A 12,224-nucleotide genomic window follows, 5' to 3' on the forward strand; every position below is an offset into this window, starting at 1 on the left:
ACCTCAATTGTATTCAAGACGGAGGGAGTACCAACTACTTCAACGGCCACCCAAGGGTACCTATTGGCATTAGCCGGTTCTACTAGTCGAAGTCCCTTGTGTGTTAACACATCAACTTTGTAATGACCATCGGGGTCGATCCAACACACATCATCAGACTGTCCATGGTACTCCAAGTGACGGGTGATTTCAACATCGTTAGGATCATGACAGTCACTCCCTAATATGTTTTAACAAAGCTACCAGCATGTTCCCTCCTCTGACGAGAAGGTTTTATTTCTGCCATGGTCAAGACGGGGAGACATCGACTTTTACACGAGGTTTTCACCCCTATCAGGTTTCTCTGGAAATAAAGTCTTCGAAGAATCCCTAGAAAGAGCCTTGTGTGAAAGAGATTCTCTAAATGTTCCTTCCATTTATGAATCATCAATCAAAGGAATAATCTCTGGATTAAAATCCTCGTTGATAGAAGAAAAGAAATGTGATTCGGACTTCATTCCCCTCCTCAAAGAAGAAGAAACATTACCCTATAAACCTCTCTCGATGATGATAAAGATATCATTCATTGTAACAAAAGTACAGTAAATGCTGAAATGAAAATGTGAAGGGAGGGAAACGTACCTCAAAATGTAAGGTCGAAGGCAGTAAAGCAAAGCAGAAAGACAAAAGTCAAAATTTTGAAGCTTTGAATGGACGGTAACGATTACTCTGGTAAAACGCTCTCAGAGAAGAAGAAGAGACTCGAAGGAAACAAGAGGAACTCAGTCTACAAGATTGCAAAAATGTTTCTCCACATTGCCTTTATCCTTATGTAGGTAAAGACAATTAAGCGGGTCTAATTGAAAATAAGAAGCAAGCGCGGATCAACAGTCGTATTTCACCTTGGAAACACAATTCAACTCAAGTGTACATTAAGCTACGTCACACCACTCCGCACCTTTTCAGGTCACACGTCAGGAAAACAGTGAAACACTCCAATGATGGGATTGTATTTAATGCTCATGTTCCCCATTATACTTTGGCAAAACCAAAGCACTGCATGTCAACTGACATCTGGATTACAATTCTCAAGGGTCGGTCATGATTACTAAAAGACTCCCCCGACATCCAGAATGCCTGACGAGTATTGTGTGCAACTGCTCCGTATCGCCCAAAGACCTAGGGACCCATTGCTCCGCGCCGGTCAAAGGTGCAATAAGATGAGACTTACTCATTCCACCTGCTCCATCAAGCCCAAGGTATAAATACCTTCATAAAGAATTATCAAATACACAATCTCTAATCTCCACTCTCATTACGGTTATATCAAACCTTAAACTGACTTGGCCATTGTAGTGCTAACCATGCAGATATCTCTCCTCTAAACCGTCATATCAAAAATTAACAATACCATTTCAAGATTGACACTGATCAACGACGTTGATTCAAAATCAACGCTTCCGATCCAAAAAACGCCGTAATCGCAACCTTCAATTCACATTGTCGCATTGGAGATTCACCGACGAAACTTTGTTTCATCATAACTTTCGCGATTTTCTCCATTTATAATTACACAACGGAACACTATATTTGACATTATTTCAGGATACTATATCTATATCTAAGCCATAAGTTTTGAGAAGCCAAAACCTGAAGCTTTGGTTTCTTTTCTTTTTCTTTAAATTATAGATTCATAAAGATTGGGAATAAGAAGAGATGGTCAACTAAGTGTCCATTTCTTTCTATTTATTTTTTAAATATTTTTTTATTTTTAAATACTTAACTAATAATAATAATAATAATACTTATAAACAACAAGCATAAAAATAATAAGTGTGGAATAGTGAAGAACACTATAAGGATCTAAAAGAAAAGATTTTCAGTAGCAACCGAATAAAAGAAAATATTTTCAGAAACAACCCGACAAAAAAAGGTTAGTGTTAATAAATAGAGTCCGATACCTCAAACTATGCTTGAGAAAATTACCAGCTTGATGGTTAAAGAGAAGATTTATATTTACCCTAATAAAGCTACTCAGCTGGAAAATCAGCAGGCAAAGGTTATGAAAAATATCAACAAACTGATGGTGGCAAAAAGCCCTAAGATTTTAGCTAGAATGTGACAGTTTCAAGAGAGTGAGACTAGTGCAGAAGATTACAAAACTAGTCTCTTCTATAACAATTGCAAAATTCGATACTAGTGTATAAGAAACAGCTTTTTTCATATGACTATGGAAAGCCCTGCAGACAGTTTTTAATATATTCAATGAAACACTTGATCTAAAAGTATATGGTTTCACAAGAACCGTGCAATGTTTCGAATTGCACCAAATGTTCAATTTCTAGGAAAATTTACAACAACAAACTATTAACATCAGCAAACAGCATATTCGAAGAGAAATGATATTTTGACAACATACATTGTCGGACACTGTACAAATATACGTTTTTGTGTTTTTGTTTATTCACTCTGTCTCTTCTAGACAACTTGACAGTTCTTTAATACAAACATGGATTTACAAGTTGCAGATCTTCACTAGCTTTTGAAGAATATTTGTACACAGGCTTTGTTTATATAATAATCAAACCCATCAGACCTATCAAAATAATTAATTTTATATAGCAATCACAAATTAAGCTTCTTAAATCAGAAAGTATGGAAATAAATACCTATACTGTGAGCTATCAAATCAAAAAATCACTCACATTTTTGTTCTTGTTGATCAAAGCATAGGCATCACTGTATATAGCAACAGCATTTGACAAGACTGCCAGGAATATCATAAAAACAGATAGTATTTTGTCGCTTTTAGTTGCTATGTTGTAGCGATCCCTGTCGGAAAAGAAGAAAATGCTTAATGATAATTGTTGAGTTAATTATCAGCAAAAGCATGAGCAAAATTCCTTCTATAAAACTACTTAAGGGAATGATAAGTAAAATTCATTACAGAACTAAATAAAATTGGTGATCAAACTCACCTCAGAGTGACTGCAGCTGGAAATATGAATCCTAAACAAACAGCAGCAGTTGCTCCAGTGAACTGGAAAATATCCCAAATGCTAGGTATGAAGTTTGCTCCCATGAAGATAATGCCAACGAGGGAAATCGTAATTGATGCAAATCTGAAGTTATCAATAACCAAAGGCCTTTTCGATGAGGTAAATATCAGACCATCTACATTGACCCTTAATCCATAGAAAACTACAGGAAATACAAGAACAAGATGTGCAGCATAGCTAAAACGAACAGCGTCATTGAGCACCGAACCCAAAGGAATTCCAAGATTAGTATCAAAATTGGCAAGCACGTCATCAAGAGTTTCATCACCAAATAGAAGGAACGCAGAGAAGCTTGTCAGTAAGTACACTGAAGAGCATAGAGTAAGGGAAGTACGCACAACCCCGTGCATCCAGGAGGAATCTTCCAGTTCATTATCTATGTTGTGAACTGCAAATAAAGAGTGCACACAATACAACCACCAAATATACATCTATGAAGCGACCATGTAGATCTAGATAGACAACTCCAATAATGTAATGCTCTGACATAACTGAAACTTTTGTAGTAGTTGCCGGCGTTTATTACCACTTGTGAATAAGCTTAAAATTTATACGCAAATTTAAGCAGCCAAGCCTAGCATGAAATATTTATACTCTAATGGTTTTAGAAATTTTGGATTGGACCTAACTCAACCCCTACAAACCGGCTTGTAAGATGAGGAGTCATTCTAACCACAATTAAACATTTTAGATCTCATCCAACATGCGACTCTTAACATGTTGTTAACATGAACTGAACTGTCAAGTAAATGATTGGATTTGGGGTGAACAAAATTTAGTGTGCCCAGTTCAGATAATGGTGCACAGCGAGAAATAAACCGAAATAATGTGAATTAAGACCTCAGCCTTCTTCATGCAAATCAATAACTAACTTAGAGTTACATAGGTCTATTCTGCATAAAAATGCTAAAACAGGATAAATGAGTTCTAAATAAAGGTCTGAAATATTTGCATACCATTGTAGTGACAGATGTATGCGGTCACCAGCACAGGAACTACAGTGAATAGATCAAAAACTGAAGCTGCGTCAGTAATGACCGGGAAGAGTCTGGGCATTCCAATGCCACCACTAATAATCTTGATAATTGAGATCCCCACAGCAATGACAAGGAAAACAACAGCTAACCCAATTGACAATGCAGATGTGTATCTCAATGAATCTGCAACAACCACAGAAAATGCAGATGTGAATCTCAAAACGCAGGTAAGCCAAAAAACTTGTACACAAATTTTGAAAGGGAAAGACTTCGGGTGTGCTACAAAACATCTTAAACCAAGGAACAAAAACATAAACCATAAGTATTCAAATCCTAATATAAATAACTACAAATACAATTTTCACTGTTCTAACTCAAGTAAGCCAAAACATGTGTGAAAAAGAAGTTTGTTTCATTTGGTACAAACCAAAACAACTTAGTAACATAACATGATTTAATAGATAGCCCAATTTGTACTTGAGGGATTATTTATGGGTAGTAATTTTCAGTAATTTGTAATCTAATAATTGATACAACTAATAATATGTTTCTGATTTTCACATCAAGTCATATAAGAAAAGTACAACCACTCACCAATTCGCTTAAGACTAACCAAAGGTGCAAATATAGCAAGTGTTGTAAAAACAAGAACAAATGTACGCCCAGTCCACCAGTAGACACCAAACCATCCTTCAAGGATACCAGAATGGTGAATTCCATTTGAAGTTGTTCCAGAAATCACATCGCCTACACATATGAACAAAACAAAACTGAATTATATAATCTTCAGTTCTTTTCTAAACAGATTGATGGGTAATTAACTAAGTACATGTTTGGATTGACAGTGAGTTTAATGAAATCTCGGGAGACTCAAACCACCACAATTTTGGAAAAAGTTACACTGTGTAGCTTTAACAAAAACAAAGTGCTATCGTGATTTCACACTCATCCAAACCCCTGAAGCACTAACAAAGAAACGTGACACAACACTGGTAATAATTTGAAACATGGAAGTAATTCAATGTAATGTGATGGTATCATTTCGGAGTCAATCAAGACACATCGGACACCAAACACGCCTTCAATCTGAAGCGTCAGTTCTACATGGGTCCGAACATACACTAAAACCAAATTGACGATAACAATGAAAGTAAAATTTTAAGTACTAGACTTTTAAGAATATGGTCTTCACCGATGATAATCATGTAGACAATCAAAGCACCAGTGTTATGGATTACAACACATATCTCCAACAAAGCTTTTCCATATCTCCCAAAGGAATCCCCCATAAGACTTCCATAGGCAGAAAGATTCCCTGCCCTTGAAAACCTAATCATGAACTCAAGTGACTTCTCTGTCAACAATGCTGTTAGGATTATAGCAATAAGACCAGGCACCATTCCCAATTTCTTAACACAAGCAGGCAAACCCATGATTCCAGCACCAATAGTTGTGGTAGCCAAATTGAAAACAGCCCCGGAAAATGAAGCTCCATTAAATTCATGAAATTCGGAATTCGATTCTTGAGACTTAGGTATCAAAGGCGCATTCTCCTCAACAATTTCCCTCTTCTTCCTTGTTTTCTTATTCTCAGAAGCAAGATTCCCAATCGTCATTTTCAGCTTTCAAGTCTTCTCTCCCTCTCTCCCAAATTTTCAAATCAGCTTCTTCAAACTGTCAAAAACAACACACTCATTTCATTTCTCAAGTTCAAAGAAAAATTCAAACTTTAGAATAAACCCCAAATCCAATGGTTAAAAAAACTAAATTCAAAACATGAAACCTAATAATGGTTTAACAAACCCAAAAACTACATTGAATCATAAAACCCAAATATACGTATCAAAATAAGCAATATTTCCAACAATAAATGCAATTAACAAAGAAAAACGAAATCATAATCATAATAATTGAAGTAATTAATTTCAATTCAATGGAATTCCTTGATGATGAAGAAACCTATTTGGCGCGAAATAGGTCGAGAACTGGGGAAGCAAGAACCGAGTAGGTTACCGTTTTCCTAATTTGAAATTGAAATTGTTGATTAATCTTGAAAGTGAAAAACCTAAGCTGCAGATAAAAGGGCAAATCAAATTAGGCACCATTATAATAACAACACAACTTAAGGGATAAGATTAGAACAATAATAGAGTTTATCAAACAAAAAAGATTATATTCTCTTAATCTATTGTTATAAAAGATTTATAAATACACAAAATAGGAAATAGAGTAGATTTATTTATTCTAAATTATTTTAGAGGCAAATTTGGTTTAATAAAGGATTTTATCCAATAAAATTATATTATCTTAATCTTTTTGTTATATAAGATTATAGATACAAAGAATAGGAAATAGGGATAATTATATTTTAAATTTGATTTCATCATTAAATTATTTAAGGGGTAAATTTATTTATGTTTTAAAAAATTTGTTTTTTTATCTATAGTTTGTTTTTTTATCTACAATTATAATAGATTATAATGCATGCAATAGAAAATAGAGCCGATTATAGTTTAAATTTAAGATTGTTACTAAATTAGTTAAAGGTTAAAATTGAAATAATAAAAAATTTATGTTTAAATAGTCCATTTGTCCCGGTAAGATAGGGTGTTTTTATTTTTAATCCCTAAGTCGTTATTTTTTTTGGAAATAATTTTAAATGTTAAAATCTATTTGGTTTTAATCTCAATAGTGAAAATTCGTAGGAAAAATCGAAGAAAAATCTGCATAAAACATGCAGATTTTAAATCCGTAGAAAAATTTGAAGGAGATGAAATCTGCAGATTTTCCTATATATTTTATTTTCAAAGACTTAAATTAAAAATATTTAATTCAGGAATTATTTCCAAAAAAACGGTTTAAAAATAAAAAACCAAAACACGCAAACTTATCTGGACGAAGAGACTATTTAAGTCTAAATTTTAACTCAACAAAAATTGTATTCTCATTTTTTTTACATCAATTCTCAAAGTAGTCTAATAGTTGAGATGTCTCTCTCATTAAAAATGAATAAATAAGATATTGTAGATTTGAATCTATAATATAAGGGTAATGTTAACTTGTGTCTTAGGGGCACATGTTAAGAAAGTCACTTATAGAAAGTTTGTATTGAAAAAAATAATTAAAAAATTAATTTTATAATTTTATTAAAGTCAATACACAATTTCCAAGATAACATTTCTTCATTTGATTCTTAACTTGTGTCCCTAGGACACAAGTTAACATTACCCTATAATAAAAATATTAAAAATAAGATAGTATCTCCAACATAACTTTATTAAGGTATTGTTATATATATATATATATATATATATATATATATATATATATATATATATATATATATATATATATATATATATATATATATATATATATATATATATATATATATATATATATATATATATATATATATATATATATATATATATATTTCTTTCAAATTCCTATAAAAATTTAAAATTATTCATTTCACTTCGTCCAATAAAATTCTAACACATCCTATATATTTGTTCAAATAATATTAGTTGGACAAATTCTTACAAGAGATTTTAAAATTTGTGATAGTTGAACCAGAAACAATTTGCCTTGTCTAACGATAATTTTCGAAGATACTTGGTTTTTGAGAAAAGTGAATTAAAATATTTGAGATTTTGATTAAACCATTAGTAAGTTTTACCCTCGTTATTTAAAAAAAAATACGAAAAATAACCATCTTTTCAAAAAAAAAATCCAAAATAATCAACTTTGGGAGAGGATGCGCCAGGGGAGTTGGGGAAAAAGAAAATTTAATTTTGCAGCCAACAAGAATCAAACACACAATCTTTTGATCAGAAGTCAAACATGTTACCACTACACCACAAATCATTCATATTAATTTGTTTCATCATATATTTAATATATCGTGTATACTTACAGTAGATTAATAAATTACTAAAACTTAGTTGAAATTTTTTTCACTTAGTTTTAAAATAATGTATAATTACATTAGATTAATTTGTTTCATCTCTATATATTTGTTTTAATTATTTTCACTTAGAACTTTTATAACTATTTTAAAATTTTAAATTAACTAAATATATATTTTATTTTATTTTATCATTGTTTTAAAATATATAAGTTAAGAATATTATTTAATATTTGCATTTTAATTTCTTAAGAGTACAATCGCAATTTTATATTATAACATTAAATATAAAATATAGATAATATCCATTCGACCTATCCAATATGAACGTAGATAGTTAAAATATTTATGTTTATTTAAAATTCATTATAATAAAATTAAATATATATATATATATATATATATATATATATATATATATATATATATATATATATATATATTTTATAAAAAGAATTGTTTAATAAAAAAGTATTGTATAAAAGAATATTTTAGTTTTATAAAAATAAACATTAAATAAAATAATGGATGAAAAATAATGGATGAAACATAGTGTAAAAAAATTAAATATTTTAACTAATTATGTTTCACTTCATAACTGACATGACCGAAATCCAGCATCCAAATGGATTTCATTCTTCAAACTGATAACATAACCTCTCAAAAAGAACCATGCTGATGATAACCACTTTTCCGTTTTTTCACCAAACTCTAACCAACTGTCAAATGTAACCTCCTAACTAACTTCAAAATGGCACAACAGAAATAATCGAAAATTGCTAACGGAGTAACAACCCTTCATCAATCGCTCTCCTCAAGTCTCCATTCCAACCCCTTCACATAACAGAATTTTGTTTTCCACCCTCCAACTTCCATAAAAACCTCCAAACCACTATCATTAGAAAAGAGAAAAAAACTCTCTCACGAGAACTTCTTCAACAAACTATAATCTCCCTAACTGAATAACAAAACCTCACAGAGCCAAATTCAACATTGATTCCCAGAAGGAGCCTAAAAGAAAATTCTAACAGAGAATTGAAGACTAAACTTCAACCGAGAGAACCTTCCCATTGGCAACCATTGTGAACTCCCATCACATTACAGAATCCAACTCTGAAAACTCTCTTACAAATCACGCTTCAAAAGCCCTTTCACAACTACACAAGATGCACAAGAGAGAATCCATAGCAGAAAGGGAAAAGAAGCATAGACCAAGGGGAAATCAGTGACAAGAAATTGCAGGAAGAAACTCATGTTTCAAGAAGTTTCGTCAGCTCAAAGAACGTAAGGCACAAATCCAGCTCCTTCATCCTTAATCGACAATGAACCATCTTTATTCTTCAACGATAACGCCACGCCCGCGCACAGATCCTAATCAACCAAGAGCTGAAAAATAATGGATGAAACATAGTGTAAAATAAAATTAAATATTTTAACTAATGATGTTTCATCCATTATTTTATTTAATGTTTGTTTTTATAAAATTAAAATATTCTTTTATACAATACCTTTTTTTATTAAACAATTCTTTTTATAAAATAAAAAATATATATTTTATTTAATTTTATTATAATGAATTTTAAATAAACATAAATATTTTAACTATCTACGTTCATATTTGATATGTCGAATGGATATTATCTATATTTTATATTTAATGTTATAATATAAAATTGCGATTGTACTCTTAAGAAATTAAAATGCAAATACTAAATAATATTCTTAACTTGTATATTTTAAAACAATGATAAAATAAAATTAAATATCTATTTAGTTAATTTAAAATTTTAAAATAGGTATAAAAGTTCTAAGTGAAAATAATTAAGACAAATATATAGAGATGAAACAAATTAATCTAATATAATTATACATTATTTTAAAACTAAGTGAAAAAAATTTCAACTAAGTTTTAGTAATTTATTAATCTACTGTAATTATACACGATATATTAAATATATGAGGAAACAAATTAACATGAATGGTCTGTGGTGTAGTGGTAACATGTTTGACTCCTGATCAAAAGGTTATGTTTTTGATTCTTGTTGGTTGCAAAATTAAATTTTCTTTTCACAAACAACACATTGAGGCGCCACAAGCATTGGCGTCTCCTCTTGGAGGGCCATGCAGGCGCCACAAGCATTGGCGCCTCTTCATGAGGCCCAATGCATGTGCGCCAATGCATCCCTCCTCTAAATTTTGGGGTGGATTTTTTTTTGAAAAGATGGTTATTTTCGTATTATTTTTTTTAAAAACCTGATTATTTTAAAAAAAAATCTCATTTTGTTCATCTCTCAAGACATTGGGTCTCTTGTCTCTAATTCTTAATATAAGAAAATATTTACTTTTTAGATTCATTAAAATTAATATATTTGGATTATATATAGTCCAAATATATTGATTATTTAATAAATCTAAAAAATAAATAAATAAATAAATAAATAAATATATATATATATATATATATATATATATATATATATATATATATATATATATATATATATATATATATATTAAAAATCAAAGGGAGTAATATATAAATTCGTTTAATGAATTGATTGAATATGTAAACGCAATAAATTAGATATATTGTAGATTAACATACTAAAATAAGGGAATTTCTTAATGCACCTTATATATAATTTAGACACCACATGAAAATTTGAAAATACCCTTCAGATTCCAGAAATGCATCTTCGGACGCATATCATGCACTCACAATTCATTCATTTTTGAATCACACCCCAATTCTATGTATCACACCCCAGTTCAAAAATTTCTCTCGAAGTTAGGATTTTAAAATCCAAATACACACTAAATTCTCTCTGAAACACGTCAAATCGAAAGTAAAAACATGTTCAATTTTTGAAATTAGACGTATTCCAACATACCACACCAAATCCAATCTCAATTATATGCAAAATCAAAGTTAAAAATCTGTCTAAATTTTAAATTCCAGAGATTTTTTTCCAATTTGTGTGGGCTTTAAGCAATCATGCAATTTTTGTTAGCGCAAGTGCTGGAAAAATATTGATGAACATTCAAGTTTAACAAGTGCAAGTAACAAGTCACCTTAAACAGTGTATATTCTCAATTTTTATTCACATTACAAACTATCTATCTTTCCACAAACATGAGAAAAAACTAATGAAAAAAATAATAATTATGAGCTTCTTTAATTGGTAACTGATTTATATTATTTTTCGTTAAGATTATTTAGACCACGTGAATTTGTGGTTTTTTTACCGGGATAACCCAGTTTTTCGAAAATATTCCCAAAATAACCCAGTTTTTAGCAAAATTCCCAATCTACCCCACTTTTAGGAGGTGTCGCCAATTGGATTGGCGACTCCTCTTAAAAATTAAAGGGAGGCGCCAATTCAATTGGTGACACCCTTAAAAAAGGCTCAAATAGAAAAAACTCCAACATGAAAGTTGTATATCTTTTCAAGACAATGAATTTGGATAGAAATTTTGCATCATTTGGAATTTTTATGAGAAAGTTATGGGCAGTTGAAGTCGGACTTCTGACTTTTTCAACTGTTATCTAACCTATAATGTCTTGCATTATCGCATGTGTTTTTTTTAGAATTATGAAATTTTGTCCAACATAACATTTGAAGTAGACATCTCAAATTTTGCAATTCACTTGGTCCCACCTCAAAATAATTAAAAATGAGTGAGTTAGGTCCCTGCGAACTTGACCCAAAATTAGGGTTTCTGTCAAAATGACCTATAATGTTTTGAAATGAATGATGAACTTCCAAGTTTCAAATGGATTTTTGATGAACATGAAAGTTGTTCATATGGCGACTCTTCTTAAAAATTGAATGGAGGCGCCAATTGGATTGGCTAGCGCAGGTGCCCTATCCAATCCAATTGGCGCCTATGTGTAGGTTTTAAGAGGAGGCGCCAACTGAATTGGCGACTCCCTCATAAAATGCCTTTTTTGTCTTATAAATAGAAGCGTATGATGCAGCCAAACGAAACTTACAAAGCATGTTACGACATTCGATAACATACCTTCTAGAATCAGTGTGTTTCACTGTAAAGTCAGCAAAGTTGTTCATGTGGAATTTTTTTATTGCCAAGACACATTCTTCTTTGGTACGAAACATGTCTCCCACCTTTAATTCGCCTACTGGTCTCGGATACGGATTATAGAAGACACTGTCGGATGTTTCATCGTCGTGAAGATCCATATTTGTCATATGTTGAGGAGGAATGTAGGCATGACTAGGAGGTATTGGTGGTGGTTGAGCATCATCTTCATCGTCGTTGTTCAGCATGTGATCAACC

At 31.2% G+C, this 12,224-nt stretch overlaps 1 protein-coding gene across 2 annotated transcripts; it reads right to left on the reverse strand.

Annotated features, from left to right (window-relative positions):
- Window positions 1-2,183: 2,183 nt before the first annotated feature.
- LOC127120805 (amino acid transporter AVT6B) lies at window positions 2,184-6,195 on the reverse strand. 2 transcript variants are annotated; one of them, XM_051051357.1, is made up of 7 exons: window positions 6,029-6,195; window positions 5,208-5,689; window positions 4,610-4,762; window positions 3,995-4,198; window positions 2,958-3,426; window positions 2,685-2,811; window positions 2,184-2,575 (listed from the first exon to the last, which is right to left on the reverse strand). In XM_051051357.1, the coding sequence occupies exons 2-7, from the start codon at window positions 5,629-5,631 to the stop codon at window positions 2,570-2,572; spliced, it is 1,383 nt and encodes a 460-aa protein (XP_050907314.1). In that variant the 5' UTR covers window positions 5,632-5,689; window positions 6,029-6,195; the 3' UTR covers window positions 2,184-2,569. The 2 variants fall into 2 exon arrangements, with proteins under 2 accessions (XP_050907314.1, XP_050907323.1); XM_051051366.1 differs by having other exon boundaries at window positions 5,975-6,147.
- Window positions 6,196-12,224: the final 6,029 nt, after the last annotated feature.

The sequence above is a fragment of the Lathyrus oleraceus genome, chromosome 1 (genome assembly GCF_024323335.1).
Source record: "Lathyrus oleraceus cultivar Zhongwan6 chromosome 1, CAAS_Psat_ZW6_1.0, whole genome shotgun sequence".
NCBI classification, from domain to species: domain Eukaryota; kingdom Viridiplantae; phylum Streptophyta; class Magnoliopsida; order Fabales; family Fabaceae; genus Lathyrus; species Lathyrus oleraceus.